Consider the following 18,479-nt stretch of genomic DNA (forward strand, 5'->3'; position numbering starts at 1 on the left):
ATGGAATATAAATGTGAGGCCCTCTACTACGGTAGAAAAGTAGGGAGGTGGAGAGCTTTTTAAATGTTGGGAGGTTGCTGTTTTTGTTCAGATGGACCTGGATATCCTTGTACACAAATCACTGAAAGTTGACGATTGGGTAGAGCAAGCAATTAAGACAGCAAATGACCCCTTGGCCTCCACTGCAAGAGAATTTGAATACAAGAGGAAACACTTCTCCATGCAGTTATATCAAGCCCTGGTGAGGCTGTAGCTGGAATACTGTGTACAGGTCTGGTCTCGATATCTAAGGAAGGATGTACTTGTGACTGAGGGAGTGCAATTAACTTATGGAAATGTGGGGCTTCCTAAGCACACCGGGCCTATATTCTCTTGAGTTCTTACAATGCTTGATAAAATAGATGCAGGGGTGTTGTTTCCTTTGGCAGGAACTCTGTAGAGTTCATAAAGTTGTAACCTAAGAATAACATATTTCTACAGAGTTTGTAGAACCACTCAAAATAAGGGGTTGGCCATTCAGGACTGAGATGAGAAGAAATGTCTTTACTCAGGGTAACCAAGGTTGATGGCTTGAAGGGACTGGGGATGAAAGGTTGAAGAGTGTGCTGCTTTAATGTGGCCAATTAGTTGGCAGGTAGACAGCACAATTATACTCCAAATCCAAAGCCACAATAGATTCTTTCCAGCATTTTCTGCTTTTATTTTAAATTTCCAACATCTACAGCATTTTCCTTCGGCTGATAGATTTGTAGAAGATATTTGGCCTGCTTCTTGGACTATTCTTAAATCTCTTTGCCTCATTGATTGACCCCATTTGGAAGGAAAAGTACCCAAAACCCAGCTTTTCACCAGGCCTTCAATCTTCCCTCATAATCTTTCACCTTCCATAGCTCATCATTATAAGTTGTTGACAAGCAAATACTGGGCACACTTTTATATAAAAGGTGCCACACAAATGTAGTTTGTTTGACTTCTAGAGAAAGTCACACTTAATATTCTTTCCTTAGCGCAAACACTGTTTTAGATAATTATCAATTGCAGCCTGTGTATTTCAGTGATTTCCAGCACCTCACTCCTTAACATAAATGCATCGATCCTGCAGTTTGTATTTAAGACTAAGATCCTGTTATTGGTCATTATGTCTGCTTTAAATAATTCTACTTGATCTAGTGTGCAGGAAAGTTAAATTGACACAGTGCAAGTTATTTTCAGTCCACATATAAACTGATGGATTTCGAGGTAAGGCTGGGATTTCGTAGCACTCCCTTTTATTCTCCCCATTCACTAAATGAAGGGTGATGCTGGATCAGGATTCAACTTTGTTAAGTTAAAAACCACCCCTGAATAAAGCACTGCAAAACACAGAATGCTTAACAGGTTGGGTCCTTTTCTCTAGTGTTGCAGTTTAAGGAGTGGTTTCACTATTAGCCGATGCCAGCATGATGCAGCATTTCTGAGATCTTATTAATATGCTGCATCAGAATTCTGAAATTGCACATTAAGCCTTTTGGGAGTTGCCAAGCCCCAGTCTTTGAAGCTCTGTTGGCTGCTGCTTCTGATGTGCTGATTGCAACTGAGCAGGACATAGGATTGAATGCAGCTGCACCTTGGTCTGACACAGAAAGATTACTGCAACCTGAATTACTGGCTTAATCCGGCAGGACAGAGGACCATCTACAGAGCAGCAAATGACAGCCAACTGTGGAAAGGCTTTGCATTTAAGTTTCTTTGCCTTTTAAGTTGAGATGTAAAAGTGCAGCATGCAGCTGCTGTGTACACATATGGAAGTTGATGTCACAAGGCAGTCCTTCCTAGGGTGCCTGTTACTGCTTGCAATTATTGGACGTACAGTTGCAATGCTGTGGAATTAAATCAGTCAGTGTGTCTGTCATTTGACCTCTCCAATACTTGCAGCACAGTGCCTTTGAAGAATCGTTGGTATTCACAGATATAAAGGCCAGGTGCAGGAGCAGAATTTTTACAACAAGCAGGGAAAGCATCATTTTCTGAGCACTTTGCAAGAAGGGAATCACCTAGCGAATGCTTGAAGTCTTTCTGTGGATATGTTGATATTGTGTTTGCTATTTCTGCCAACACCACCGATTGATTGACGCTTTATTCAATGTGTAGTTTAATCTTTGGAGCTAAAAACACAGGCCTTCTACAGATGAAAGTCCATGGAGAGTTATGGAGGATTATTTCTACAGCTGGAATTAAATGCTTCCACTTCCTTTTATATAAGGTTTGAAAGAAGTGGCTTGTTTCATTATTTGAGGTTGGCAGGTGCTCACACCGCTATGCAGTGGCTCTGTAGCAGAGGATGGATTTAGTATTGATTCGTTGCAGTGGCAGTGATGTATGACACATTTAGAAGGGAATGAAAAATGAAGTAAAGGATTGCAGGATCAATACGAGAACATTTACATTTGCAACTGCACATCTCTTTATCACAACTGTTGTTTTTGTACTGAGTCATGGGAGATAACATGAAAGTAACCTGATGCAGGCATTTGACATCCAGAGCATTCATCAGTGAAGCCAAGGAGATCACTGGAACAGTCCTGATTCGCAAGCGACTGCATCATTTATATGTGCTCCAATTATTGCTGCTGTCTAATACTGGGTGTTACGAGCAGAAGAGTTTGATGCCACAGGGTGTGGCAAGCAAGTGTACCCTTGGCATTTGCAAATTTGTCAGGAGTTGAAAAAGATGAAAATAAAAGTGACTCTTTGGAACTGTCACATCACTATGGGGCCTTTTTAAAAAAAGCTTCTTCTCACTGTGCATTTTGCTGGTGTGCGTGTCTTTTGTGTGTGTGTCCCTGTGTGACGCACCTGTTAAAGCAAGATGATAGGTGTACTCATTACACTCAATTACCTACTCCAGGAAATGCTGAAGCAGCTTCAGAACAAGCTGGAGCAAGAGGCTAGCAACTTGGCTTCTACTGGGAGAACAGAAATTCTGGACCAGCTGAAAGGTAGGACACACACTAATATTTAATATGCACCGTTGAGATCAGAAATCTGTTTGAATGCGTACTTACTAGTTAATCAGTTTAAGATACAAAAATTGTCTAACCCCATTGTAACCCCACCCTGCACGTTCACAATCAGCTAAATGGCCTTCTTCCACGTTATAGTTTCATTTGCTCTCTCAGTTGAAGTATAAAGGCTCTATGATATTATTTTGAAGAAAAGCAGGAGAATTAATCCTGATGTCCTGGCCAATGTTTATCCTTCAACTAACATCACTGAAAAATGATTATCCCTTTTCATTATCACATTGCTGTTTGGGGGAGCTTGCTGTGTACAAATTGGCTGTGTGTTTCCTGCAGTACAAAGATGAATACACTTCAAGAGTACCTCAGTGACTCTAAAGTAAAACAGGTGATAGGCGCTATGTAAATGCATGTTTGTTCTTCTGGTGGAACAATGCATTTCAAATGCTTGTTCCTTGGTTTAAAACATGTCAAAGAAATCCCATTAACTGCACTGGGGTTACAACCTGGCTTGGTCAGGCAATGATCCTAACAGAATGAGGATCATTGTCAGAAATATATTAACGTGAACCTAGGCCAGACTTTGAGGCTTTTCTTGGTGGCCTTTTGAGGTTATTCCTAGCCTGTTGCTATTGAAGTGTCAACAAATCCAAGATTTCTTTGCATGTGCGGTAAATGAAGAAATCCTAACCTTACCCACCAATCTCTGCCAGCCATTTTCTGGCAGCAATCTGCTGTTGAACAACTGACGGATCCCAGTAGTGGTATACCATTTTGCTGAGATTCTCCAGCATCTATGTTGGGGATATGACTCTTGGATCCTGTGCCTGGTTAGGGATGGCACAAGATCAGTGACCCCGCTCATTTCAAGGGTGCTGGTAGGGAAGAAAGGTAAGAAGGTCCTTTTTGAAATTATTTGAAGTTTTAAATTAAATGTTTATTTTAGCAGTCTAGTTTATCAATGTTATGTATTTCATTTTAAGAATTTTTAAGAGATTCTGAATGTCAGAAATGTTTAAAATCCCCAGCAGCTTTGAAAGGTAGCAAAGCTGGGTACATAGCTTCATGAGATGCCAAAGGTTTCAGGGGCATTTCAGAGCAGCTGTAATTAACTGTCACTTAGGGCCTCATAGTTGAACTCTGGGGTAGCTTGGACTGTAAAATCGATGCTCTGTACTCAGATCAGAGAAGCGTGGACCATATGTGACTGCAGGCAATGATTGTTAGTCGCAGACCTATGTCAATGAAATTTAGGTCACTCATTACTGGGGATGTCATTGTGTTCCCATCGTATAAGATTTGAGCTATTGGTCCTTCACAGAGCTTGACTACAATTGAGTCCTCTGTAAGAAAGAGCACTGACTAAACTTGCTCTGTAATTGTACCAATGTGTTTGATTTAGCTGATGTCCACTCACTTTGGTTGGTAAATGGTATGTGTGTAAGGAATGCTAGAGTTTGTAAATTTTTTTTCGGTATATTAGTTGGTGATAGTGTCAGGAAGACTTGCATTTATATAGCAGTCTTCACAATATCAGGACATCCAAAGTGCTTTGCTTTGTATTTTGAAGCATGCATTGATGTACTGTTGACATCTTGGTGGGTGAGGTATGGAAGAGGTGAGGATGAGTATGAGCCAGATAGACTATCACTGCTAAGCCTGTTCCAAACACATGAAGGCAGACCAAAGACTCAAGAGTACAAACTTTCTCCTTCTGAAATCTGTGATACCAAAACCAGCACCTACACCCTCACAGGAGCACAGACCTGATCTGGACTGTTCAGTTCCACTTTGTTATGCAAAGATATTGACCCTACATGAAAAATTGATCCCTATGTCTTCTCTCAATATACCTTACAGCTGTTTATTCCAACACTATTTACAGGAAGTACACATTTTCTCCTGTAGGCTTATCTCTGGCATTCAGTGACTGGACTTTATTTCTCAACTAACGTGAATAGGTTATCAGCTTATGCAAACACATTAATACATTTATAGAGCTGCTTGCAGAACAAGTTTAGCCGATGTCCTTTCTCACAGAGGAAACAATTGCAGAGAAGATTAGATTATATGGGTATATTATGCAAGGATATGTTACATCTGGTCTAATATATTGATATATATTTCTATTTGACCTGAACTTAAACTAATCCTAGTAATTCCACTTACAGATTTTCACTGCAGCTACTTGACACAGATTAAATGGTTCCCTGCTATAGGACACGAAAGATGGTTAATGTCTTTAGATTAGAGTGTAACCTCAATGGTTAAAGCCCTAGGTATGGATCTATTGTAAATCAGGACTAGGTAAGTCAATAGTGACACTCTGCCCAATTGTATATAACCAGTGGCCCCAATGGTCACTAAATTTCACTCTAGATGTTACCTTTCAAAGTGTCTACACATTTGCATAAAATAAGGGAATGAAAAATGAGCATTTATGCTGGTTTCTTCTGACAGTGCCAGTAACTACAAGCTGATGACAATCTGTTAATGTCCTGCTGCAGCTTGCGGATAGGGGTTTGGCTTTGGTCATTAGCACTATTTGGGTGTTAGGTGTATTAGCTACACATTGTGCTGCTCTCCTGACACTTGGTTCCATATTAGGGCAGGACTCTGCCCTGACACTAGCACTTAAACTGGGATTTACATGCATTTCTCAGTGGAAGTCCCTGTGATGCTATGGACTTATGCTGCTTGTGTTGCTGGTTGCTTCTGTGCTCCCTATAAACTTCAAAAAGGGAGCTCAATTTTTTAAAATTTCAAAATACACTTTTTTCATAATAATATGTAGAGGAAAGACAATTGATGCACGCCTTTCTTATATTTATTGTACCATCAAATCAATACATTCATTTACAATGTGTCACTGCCACTGATGTTTCCTCCTTAAACACTCCACTACCCAGGACCCAACCCCTCAGTGTCCAATGTACTGTTGTCTTTCTCCACAGAGTCTTTTCAATGGCTGCACCGGGCTTCAGTACCTCCCTCAGCACATACTCCTGCACCCCTTACATCTCCTTATACTGAATGACCAGCAAGTTTTGAGTAGACCAAAATGTGTCATTCACCAAGTTGATGATCCTCCAGTTTTTCTCAGTACGTGTCCCTGGGAATAGCCTGTAGGTCACACAGTCCTCTCTTGCTTAGCTGCATAGGGCAAACCTCGATAAGGACTACTGCATGCTTTTGCAGACCTTCCCACAGAGCACAAGGAGGTGGATGATCACCTCATCTCGAGGGCAATGTGGGGTGGGAGTGAGACTCCGACTGTGCAGGAAGAATCTAGTGGGTAGGGCCCTTCTCACTGCCAACCAAGTGTTTGTTAGTAAGTTCTGACAATGAAGCATTCTTCCAAATAACTTGACAGTCTGCTCAGGACACCATCCCACAGGATCTACTGTGTCCTCCTCTCGCAGAGCCTGCAGAATGTTCTGTGATGATAACTGCCTAATGGGTTTGTGGTCAAAGGTGTTTTTCTGCAGAAACTTTTCAATGAAGAACAGGTGGTGCGGCAAAGCCCAACAGAATGGAATGTTGCATGGCTATGACGGCAAGCCCATCCTTCACAACATTGCGGACAGGTAGAAGTGTCACATAATGGCACTTTGTGTTTGCACACTTCAGTTTCATGCACAGCTTAATGCAGCCGCACACTGCATCAGGATGAGGGCAATGTTGGGTACGTTTTCCACTCCCACCCCCCTTTCATCATGACCTTATGGGCTTGATCCATCCTGAATCTCCAGGTGAAACAGAAGATGACTGCCTGACCAGGTTCTTGCCTGCTAGCAAGAGGGAGCACTGGTCTCGCATTCCCAATCTGTGTTTCATCTTGGCTATCTGCTCCAGTCAATTCTAGCCTCACACCATGGCTTCTTTGACCCAGATCCCCAGCACATTCAAGTAGTCAGACTTGATGCCAGTTCAAGTGTCTCCTTTATTTAAAAAAATATTTGTAATAATATATAGAGGAAATACAATCAATACACATCTTTCTCTACATTCATCTAATCATCCAATCAATACATTTTATACAATGTGTAAATGCCACTCATTATTCTTCCTTAAATAATATACCAACCAAGTATTTGAGAGGCTCTTACACAGGACCCAACCCCTCAATGTCCAGGGGTGTCAGAACCCCAGAATGTGTCCTTCCCCACAAAGCCTTTCCAGTAGCTGCACTGAGCCCCACTGCCCAGGACTGCAAGAAATTGCAGAGAGTTGTGGACACAGCCCAGCGCGTCACAGAAACCAGCCTCCCCTCCATGGACTCTGTCTTTACCTCTCGCTGCCTTGGTGAAGCAGTCAGCATAATCAAAGACCCCACCCACCCGGGTCATTCTCTCTTCTCTCCTCTCCCATCAGGCAGAAGATACAGGAGCCTGAGGGCATGTACCACCAGGCTCAAGGACAGCTTCTATCCCACAGTGATAAGACTATTGACTGGTTCCCTTATACGATGAGATAGACTCTTGACCTCACAATCTACCTTGTTGTGACCTTGCACCTTATGGTCTACCTGCACTGCACTTCCTCTGTAGCTGTGACACTTTACTCTGCTCTGTTATTGTTTTTACCTGTACTACCTCAATGCACTCTGTACTAACTCAATGTAACTGCACTGTGTAATGTGAAATGAACTGTACGATCAGTATGCAAGACCCAAGTTTTTCACTGTACCTTGGTACAAGTGACAATAATAAACCAATACCAATACATCACCGAACATGTAATCCTGCACATTGGAAAGTGTCAGGTGGCAGCATTCACCATGGACTCTCCTTATGCTGAAAGGTCAACAAGTTTGGGGCAGACCAAAGTGCATTTTTCACAGAGCTGGTGATCTTCCAGCAGCTCCATTGTCTGCAGACTTCCCAGCTCAGGCTGGCCTTTGCTGCTGAGCCTGTGTCAGGCTAAACCTGGTGCAAGCACAGCAATCCCCTTAAAATGAAGGAGAGAAATTGGCTGGCAGAGAAAGGTAAAGGAATCAAAAACTAAAAATACTGGAAAAACTCTGTAGGTTAGGCAGCAACTGTGGAAAGAGAAACAGTTAACATTTTGGGTTTGCTTTGGAATGGTAAATGAAGGTTCTTTGATTATATTAAGTAAGTTTAAATATTTTAATGTTTCTTAGTGTGTTTTTTAGTCTTATAAGAAGTAGTTAGTAATTCTTATTACCAGATGCCCAAAGTGATTTTGAATGACTGTCAACATCAAAGGCATTTGATAACCAGTGACAGCTCTGACAGCCGGTGAATTTGAGGGAGGAGCCTCACCAGTTGTAGAAACGGTTCTATGAGTGGCAGATTATCTCTGTTCCTGACAGTGCCCACCCTGCATTGGGCCAGGCCAAAGTGCTGGGAGTTGGGTTCCCAGCGGTAGACCGTGCCTAGGGTCACACTGGATGAAAAAGCGTGGTTCGGGGCAGCAGAGGGTGATCTCAGGATAGATCTGCCCCATTGACTTCAACAGAACTGAATGAAGGGAGATCAACACAAGGGCAGCTAAATACTCTGGCAATGGATTGTGATAATGATCAAAGTCAACTCCCTCCTCCTTGGACAATGTGATCTTAAAGGGACAAAACACTTAAAGACAATTTAACTTTGGCAGTTGCATCATTCCCTGCATATTACAAGGTACAATACTCCTATCTTTATTTAAAATCAATGTATTATTTTCTGGTTTATAGGAACCATTCCATTCAAGAACATAAGATCATGGGTCGTTGAACTGGAGCCATCCATGTAGTCCCTTGATCCTGTTGCATCATTCAGTATCATGGCTGTGATGTCATGAACACACCGATGTCCCTCGTCCTGAAATAACTTTGCTTATCCTCACATCCAAAATTAACAACTTAGCACTTATTAATCTTTGTGGGAGAAAGTGCCAAACATTAACTATCCTTCATGCATAGATGTTTTTCCTAATTTCACCCCAGTACAGTTTGGCTGTAGTATTTAGATTGTCACCCTTCATCGTAGACAAACCAACCAGTGGAAATAGTTTTGCCTAGAAATTTATACCCATGCCACTAACACCAACAGCTGGATAGCAGTGTCATAACATTATATTCTGCCTTTCTTAGAATTACTGGAGGGAATAGAAATCAGGTGGAACTTTTAAGCGGAGAGTAGTTCCATTGTAGATAAATTAAGAAGGAAGGTCATCAGTTGAGTGTTGGACAGGTAAAGAATTTATTGATGGCGGTTTGACTGATGGGTTGAGCACCATGTTCGTAAATAAATTTAAGCTTCCATATAAAATAGGTTTCAAGGTCAAACATTTTTCTGTTCTCTTCTGTAGAGTTGAACACCGATATTGCCAATCTGTGTGACATAAAGTGGCAATCGAACATGGTGTGCTCGGGACAAAGCAAATTTGCATTGGACCAGACAGTTGAGAAGAATCAGATGCATCCTAGAGCACCACAGGTCCAAGATTACTTGCCAGTGGCACATGGAAGGATGGAGCATCTGGAGGAACTTAATGAAGAAAGGTAACTGATTCAATAGCATGGAAGGCTGTGAGATGCGTTCGTTGGCTGCTATTGTGAAATGCTGCGCTGCAGGGGTATTTCAAGTGTACATGGATTAAGATGGTCTTTCTACTATTGAAAAGAATGTCCACTCTCATTTTACAAAACTCCAGAAAATATAGACCCAGTCTACTCGACTTTTCCACACAAAAGAAAACTTTCTCATTCCAGAAACAAGTGGCCTAAGTTTAGGTTTAATAGTTATGATCTAAAATGGAATGCCTGAAAGGAGGGAGGCTCAACAGTAACGGCTGAAAAAGTAAAACATTTATGGAGCTATGGAGGAGCAGAGTGGGACTAATTGAAATGCTATTTCAAAGAGCACGATGGTCCTCTTGTACTGTGTGATTCTATGAAATAAAAGGTGAGCCGATATAATTTTACGCCAGAGGATTTCAAATGATGGAGTGCATTACCTCAAGTTCCAATTGATGTCAAGTCAACTGCAATATTCAGAAGGGAATTAATTAAACAGGAAGGAAATATTCAAGGAGATGAGGAATCAGTAGGGACGAAGAGCAAAAATTGCCCGCTTTGGCACAATGTTTTATAAATATTAAATGGTTTAGAATGGGTGAGTCTGAATACTTCATCAAAGTAGGACAGCTAATTGGACCTAAGGATATAACAGGAGACTAAAAGATTTATGATCGATGCATTAGCATGAACATTCTTACACAAAAAGCGCTAAATGTTCAGAATAATTTGTCAAGGAAGGGACGAGACTATAAGAGAAATTTGTCTGTGTTTGTTCATGCTAAGTGATTGAGAGGGTTTCCTACCAAGGTGCTGGGAGATAAGTAGAACCAGCAGTCCACATCTAGTGCCCACTTTGTGCTAGTAACCAAAGACAAGTTTCTCTTCATTAGGGGCTTTCAAAATAGAGCTAGGTGTTATAAAGGGAGATTTAGGAGAGGTGGGTCTCCAGAGTCACGATGCTCGCAAGGAGCATCACCGATTGAAAGCAAACAGCTGAGACCTATGCCAGGCACACTGGAACTTCCTCACCAACTGATGTTGAGTGTGGATTGGGGACAAACTTTGGACAACTGTTACCTCAAACCTCATAAGAAAATAGGAGCAGAAGGAAAAAATTGGCCTCTCGAGCTTGCCCAGTATTCAACATGATAGTGACTGCCTGACAATAAAGGGATGTCCCTTTAAAGCTGAGATGAGGAGGAATTTCTTCAGCCAGAGGGTGGTGAATCTGTGGAATTCATTGCCACAGAGGGCTGTGAAGGCCAAGTCATTAGGTGTATTTAAGGCAAAGATTGATAGGTTCTTGACTGGTAAGGGGGTTGGGGGTTAAGGGTTATGGGGAAAAGGCAGGAGAATGTGGTTGAAAAAAATCAGACATGATTGAATGGCAGAGCAGACTTGATGGGCCAAATGGCCTAATTCTATATTTTATCGTCTTATGATCCTGCCTCAGGCCTCATCTCCTCTTCTGTGCCAGTACCATACAGCCCTCAATTCCTTAGAATTTCACTGGGTTCTACAAACATGCACAACACACTGATCAACATGGAGTGTGGATCGTTAAGAGCAATATTGGCACTGCCACACACTCTCCTAAACAAACCTCCGAGCTGATGTCATTGTCACTGGCCATGGAAGCAGTCAGACAGAGGTCCGTGAATGCTTTCACCTTCATCTGGAACATGAACTCATGAATGAAATACTAATATATATACATCTCATGCAGGCACCTGAGAAACATTTCTTGTTAAACAAATTCTTCCACTTATTCTGTGGGAATAGGTAGCTTGTTTCAATGCAGGACTGTTAAACCGTCAAACTACATCACACAATTTCATGTTATTGATTTTATCTTTCATTGGTCAGGATGAAAACACTTGCAGTAAAATCAAACTCGTATTTTAACGGGATGACATTGGAATGAGAAAATTACATTTGTAAGCAGTTTCCCTCCCTTTCATTTTCTGAAGACATTAATCATATAAGTACACACACCGAGATTGGACAGCTCTGCAGGGAAATATTTCCTAATAACTCTGTGCTGGTGTTGGACTGCAAATTGGGTTCAAAATGCAGTGATAATGGAGTTTTGGTAAGAAGGTCATGGTTCAGGTCATGGGAAGGGGAAGGTAGAGCTCAACTTTGCCTTAATGTTAATGATCCTACTTGCGTTTTAAAAGTATTCCCAAGATGTCCAAAGTATGCTTCAGTTGTTGTGAGAGTGCAGCTTTGGAACTGGCTGAAGTTTCAAGGGTAAGTGTGGAACCTTGGTCGATGCTTGCGTAAGACAAATGTGGTCCAACAACCAAGGCAAGTGGGGCAGGTCAGGGTGTGGTCAACATTGACCAATTTGCAGGGCTCCTGACTCTAAGCAAAGAGGTTTAGGGTCACCACAGATTGAATGCAGTGACCTCTGTAGTCACTGCGTAGATCAACAGCCTCTCTGCTTGATCTTCCAATCAATGTTTCCAACCAGTGAGGCTCTTTGACATGAACCAATAGTCACAAAATATATAATGTGTACAAGTTGTGAGGCCATTAGGGACTAGGACCTTGGTGAGGTGGGCTGGTAAAAGTTTGGCATCTGGTTTTATTTTTTAGCTTTAGTACAGTTGGTTTGGACACTTGATTGGCTGAACACACAATGGATTACCCACACTCCTAATTCACAACGTATACCAGCACCAGATGATTTGAATCACACAATTTAGTCAATAACATATGAAGTTAAGAGATGTGAACAGGATCTCAGTTCTGCTACCACTCACTAAGATCATGGTGAACTTCTACATCACTTTTCCTGTCCTATCATCAAAATTACCAAATATCTCTTGATTTTATTCTTGAAAATGCTCAGTTATCCACAGCCCAAAGAGACAGAGATTTCCAAGGAGTCATATTCTTTGAGTGATGATTTTCCTCAGCTAACTGACCTTGTATCCTGGATTGTAGAACTTCTGGCTGTAACTCTTTCTAACAAGGGAAAGAAGTTTCTCAGCACCCATCCCATCAATGAGATTACCTCTCGTTCTTGTAAACTTCAGGTCAGCCAACTCAATATCACCTGAAAGAATAGCGGTCTCATCCCAGGAATCAATCAAGTTGTAATTACTGGTACCAGTGAAGTCTGACTCTAAGCCAAGGATGGGGGAGGAGAAAACGCTGGGGTGAGGGTGGGGGGTACTGTGTGGTGGATGAAATAAAACATGGTCAAAATAATTGGATGAAGTGGGATGCCAGAATCAGATGAAGAAAGCTTCCTGATTCACAGGGAGATCTCAGATTGAGCCAGAAAAGCATTGGTTTTCTGTGGAAAAAGGCTGATTTGTTGCTGATGCTATTCTGTCTGTTCTTCCACAGGGCACTGCTTCTTTCTGAGATTGAAAAGGAAGAGACAGAGAAAGCCTTTTATTGTACTCAGATCCAGAATCTTGGCAAACGAGCAGATGAACTGTCACAAATCAGAAGTGTGAGTACAACAGAATTTGAAAGTATACCCTGAGAATCCTGGTTCAGACCCCATCTTCAAAAGCATTTCTATAGAACTGTGGAAATTTACAGCTCAGAAGGAGTCCATTTGGCCCATCATGTTCATGCTGAGTCCCAGAACAACACAAAATTTACAGAAGAGTGGCGGGGGTCTAACAACCAATCGAGGCACAGTGCTTTCAGATAACATGTAATTTTCCAGCCAAAGCGATAACTATATTTTAGTTTTATTTTATTTACTTTTGTCCTCCTCAGAGGAAGTCATGACTGAAAGATATTGGAAAAACCATGTAAGAAATTTGAACCACCATCCTGATCATGGGCCCCATGACTTTAGTGCAATTCATTGAGGCGCAGAGAGATACAGCATGGAAACAGACCCTTCGGCCCATCAAGTTCCTGCTGACCATCAGCCATCCATTTATACTCATCTTACATTAATCCCATTTTTGTTATTTTCCCCAAATTCTCATTAACTTCCCCAACCCCTGCCTCCAGATTCTGCTACCCAGCTACACATAAGGACAATTTACAGTGATCAATTACCCTTCTAGCCCACACATGTTTGGGATGTGGGAGGAAACCAGAGAACCCGGAGGAAACCCACGCGGTCACAGAGAGAACGTACAAACTCCACACAGCCAGCACCCAAGGTCAGGACTGAACCCGGGTCTCTGGAACCGTTAGCCAGTGGCCAGTGTTCACATTGAGCTTACATCACAGCACAAAGGTGATACAGAAACTACAGTGACATTATCTGAGCTGCCACACCCAGTGCCATGCTGAGGGAGTGATACACTGGCAGAGTTGCTGCCTTATGAGTGGCATGTCAAACCAAGGACCTGCTATGCTGTCAGGTGGATGTAAAAAAAAATCCATGGCATTGTTTCAAAGAGGAACAGGGGAACTCTCCCTGGTGTCAGGGCTAAATACATATCCTTCAAGTGTTGTCATCAAAAAATCTGGTTGTTATCATATTGCCATTACTGTGAACTTCCCCAGCAAAGGTGGTTACATTGCAACAGTGTCTACACTAAAAAAAAACCTCATTGGATGTAGAGTGGTCTGGGATGCCCTGAGAATGTGAAAGGCATTGTATAAACACATCGTTTTATTTGGTAATTGATTTATTATTGCCACATGTAACGATATATGGTGAAAAACTTTGTTTTGTGTGCTCCATACAGATCATTCCAAAATATAAGTACATAGAGGTATTTCTAACAACATGTTGCACTTTTAGATTTTCCACCCAATTATAACCAATTTTAGAGGGATGAATTTTTCAAATTAGCATTCCATTATCTAGCTTCATGTGTGTGCAGCTAACATCCGGCAGGAGGTACAGAAGCCTGAAGTCCCACACCACCTGGTTCAAGAACAGCTACTTCCCTTCAATGTTCGGCTCTTGAACCAACCTGCACAAGCCTAATCATTACCTCAGAATAGAAACACTACGACCACTTTGCACTACATGGACTTTATTTTTTTTGTTCTAATTGTGTTTTTTCTTGTAAAATTGTGTATAATATATTGCTTAATTTATGTTTTTCTTTGTGAATATTGTGTATCTGATGCTATGTGCCTGTGATACTGCTGCAGGTAAGTTGTCATTGTACCTGTGCATACATGTACTTGTGCATATGACAATAAACTCAACTTTTGACTTTGTGAGCACCTGTTAGAACACAGGAGATGTGTTCAATGCCCTCTGGATGATCTTCCTACAGCAATTGAGAAGTTCTAAAAGACCATGATGTTTTAAGTCTCTCCCGATTTTGATCTCTGTGAATAAAAATTGGTGTGGATCTAAAACTCACTGACCCCTTGTACATTAGCACAATATCAAAATGTATCCCCAAAATCCAAACAAAAACTGCAGATGCTGGAAGTTAGAAATATATGTGAAAAAAACCCAGAAAATTTTGCAGGGCAGGCCGCATCAGTTAAAAGGAAAACAGAATTAACAGTTCAGCTCAAGGATCCTTTGTCAAAACTAGGAAAAAAAAACAAGGTAATTGTAAATTGCAGAGAGGGTGGGGGAGACAAATAAATTCAAGGGAATATCTCTGATAGGGTGAGACCAGGGTTGCCATGGTGATAGGCTGTTGATAACGTAATCTGTTTGATAGATTAATGAGGGCAGTTAGGGGGGGGGACATAGACAAAGAAACTTAAAGAGTGCGAGATGAGGGCAGTTAGAGATGAAGACACAAACAAAGGAACTTAAATCTGTGAAATGCAAGTCTGTAGGAGTGCCCGCAGAGCAGGCTGTGCTAGTGGAGAGAGAAAACCTGAGCCAATGTTACAGATGGATGACCTACAGCAGTACTGACCAGTTCTGATTCAAACAAAGAAAGCAAGTTACCTGAAGCTGTTGAATTCAATAATGACACTGCAGGACTACAACATGCTCAGATGAAGATAAAATGCTCTTCCTCTAGCTTACATTAGGCCTCATTGTAACAGTGCCCCAACTACTTTCATTGAACTACTAATCAGTTGGTTCTGCAAACATTGGGATCACCTGGCAATCCTGACCTCCTGCTTTCATGGATGTTCCCTCTGCCCTCTCCATCCATCATCTCTGCAAGGACAAACAACTGCAGATGGATCAGAGCAAGATGGAGAATTAAAGTTGCAGGCAATGAGAGGCTTAGGATTGCTCCTGTGCACTGAAAGCAGGTGCCCCATAAAGTGGTCACCCAATCAACATTTGGTTTCTCCAGTGCAGAGGAGATCACATTGTGAACACTGAATGCAGTACACTCTATGGTAGAAGTGAAAGTGAGTTTTTGTTTCACCTGGAAGGACAGTTTGGGTCATTGGATGGAGGGAAGGGAAAAGGTAATGTTGCAGTTGCATGGGAAAGTTCCATCGGAAAGAGAGTGGTTAATGGAGACGGAAGAGGGGAGCTGGGAATCGGCAGGGGAATGGTCTCTTGCTGAAGTAGAGGGGAGAGGAAGGCATGTCTGATAATGGAATTTTACTGGTTGCAGCCTTATGTACTTGATAGAGAATTTAACAGCTTCAGGTATCAGTGTGGTACGCTCTCTTTGTATCAGAACCAGCCAGTTCTGCTGTAGGTCATTCATCAGTTTGTCTCTCCACCAGCACAGCCTGACCTGCTGGACATTCCTTGCAGCTCTATATTTTGCAGCCTTCACATTCCCTTGTGTGTTTTCTCTCTACCTGCCTTCATCTCACAGCTCTTCTGTTTCTTTTTTTTTCTTTTCTTTCTAAACTTGTTAATCTATGAACAAAATTACTTCATCATTTATCCCGAGGACAACCTTGACCTCAGCATGCGAGACACTTCCCTTGTGCTATCCCTCCCTTAGCTTTTCTGCAATTTAAAACTACCTTTGAAACTACCTCTCTTCCCAGTTCTGATGAAGGGTTTTCGACTGAAAATTTAGCAATTTCCCTTTCTACAGATGCTGCCTGACCCATTGAGTGTTTCCAACATTTTTTTGTTTCTATTTCAAAACCCATCCCTCTCTGTCTGACTTATAACCAAGTGGAAGATGAGGCCAGAAAGCAAGCTTTGTTGAGATTCAGTGCTTTGCAATCTTGTGAATGAATAGGAGTCTGCAATAATTATTTTCCTTTTAGTTCAAGAAGGATACAGAAATAAGGGGATGTGTGTCAAACAATTAATCTTGATTGTAGAAGGATCAGGTGGGCACATTTGGACAAGCAGTAACCATAGTAGCACCGATTAAATAGGGAGAAAGAGACAAGAATTGTCGGTGGTGAGAGACGGTTTGCCTTCTTCATATATTCCTGGCTAGTGAAAGCTTTTTCTAAGAAAGCAGCTTTTATGGTGAAAATGTTCACATGCTTGTACATGTATAAACACTCTATTATTTTGAGGTGGGCAAAGTAAAAGAGATTTTTAATCTTGAGCCATCTTACTCCAACCTTCTGACTCTTTTGATTCAAGTGAGTGTCTGCTGTTTTCACATCAGCTTTTTGGGTCTTTCACAAAGACTCTTTGTGCAATGATTTTTTTAGCTTCCAGTTTCCAAACTAATACCATGCAAGAAACAATAATGATGATTAGAATCCAGAAAAGATGCTCCTCCCACAATTAGAGTATCACAATATCTTAAAGCCAAGGAAGAGGCCAGATTATACAGTGCTAGTTCCATGAAAGAACAATCCAATCAGTCCCACTCTCTCCAGACTCTCCAAGTTTATCCCCAAATCCCTTTGAAAGCTCCTGTTGAATCTGCTTCCTCCACCCTTTCAGGAAGTGAACTCTAAAGCATGAGGATTTGCTGAACAGATTTCCTTCTCATTGCTCTCTGCTTTTCTTGCTCATTATCTGAAAATTCTGCCCTCGGGTTACCAACCTTGCTGCGGGAAACAGTTACACACTATCTACTTAATCAAGGTCCTTCATCATTTGAACAGTTCTATTAAATCTGCCCTTGACCCTCTCTGATCTCCACTGGTATGGCAGCACAGTGATTAAGTTTTGAGACAGGCAAGCAGAAGTGGGGGATTACAGAGTTGTATATGTGAGTTTTAACTCTGCCCCAGCAACTGTGTCGGTAATAGTGATTATGAAACTACCAGATTGTTGCAAAAACCCATCAGGCTCAATAACGTCCTTGAGGGAAGGAAAACTGCCAACATTACTAGGTCTGGTCATCAAGTGACTTGGGACCCATCAATGATGTTGTCTCTTACCTGTCCCTTCAGATCAAAGTTGTATGCACAAGTACGGGCACAGTAGTGTAGGGGTTAGCGTAATGCTATTACAGAGCCAATGACCCAGGTTCAATTCCGGCCGCTGTCTGTAAGGAGCTTGTCCGTTCTCCCCATGTCTGTGTGGGTTTCCTCCGGGTTCTCCGGTTTCCTCCCACATTCCAAAAGACATACGGGTTAGGAAATTGTGGGCATGCTATGTTGGCGCTGGAAGCATGGCGACACCTGCGGGCTGCCCCCAGAACATTTTATGCAAAGATGCATTTCACTGTGTGTTTCGATGTACATGTGACTAATAAAGAAATCTTATCCTATCTTACATGTATGCACAGATGCAATGAAAAACTTACTTGCAGCAGCATCACAGGCACATGGTATAATATAAGCAGGATTCACAAGTAAAACATAAACTATACCCAATTTTTACAAGAAAGAACACAATTAGAACAAAAAAAACACCAAGTCCATTTTAGTGCAAAATCATCAAAATGGTCACTGTGTTGTAGTGATTAAGGTTGTGCCAGCTGGTTCAAGAACCAAATGGTTGAAGGGAAGTAGCTGTTCTTGAAGCTGGTGGTGTGAGACTTCAGGCTTCTGTAGCTCCTGCCTGATGGTAGTTGCGAGAAGATGGCATGGCCTGGATGGTGGGGATCTTTGATAATGGATGTTGCCTTCTTTAGGGGCAAACAATAAATGTCAATTTTGCCAGTGATATCCACATCCTTTGACTAAATAAGTGGAATTAT

At 41.7% G+C, this 18,479-nt stretch overlaps 1 protein-coding gene across 1 annotated transcript in view; it reads left to right on the forward strand.

Annotated features, from left to right (window-relative positions):
• apc2 (APC regulator of WNT signaling pathway 2) overlaps positions 1–18,479 on the forward strand; it is a 163,398-nt gene that overhangs the window by 79,029 nt on the left and 65,890 nt on the right. Inside the window, exons 3-5 of the mRNA XM_052037592.1 lie at positions 2,888–2,978; positions 9,318–9,510; positions 12,889–12,997. Coding sequence (XP_051893552.1) covers positions 2,888–2,978; positions 9,318–9,510; positions 12,889–12,997 — 393 coding nt within the window. The remainder of the gene's footprint in view (positions 1–2,887; positions 2,979–9,317; positions 9,511–12,888; positions 12,998–18,479) is intronic.

Source organism: Pristis pectinata, chromosome 24 (genome assembly GCF_009764475.1).
Source record: "Pristis pectinata isolate sPriPec2 chromosome 24, sPriPec2.1.pri, whole genome shotgun sequence".
NCBI lineage: Eukaryota > Metazoa > Chordata > Chondrichthyes > Rhinopristiformes > Pristidae > Pristis > Pristis pectinata.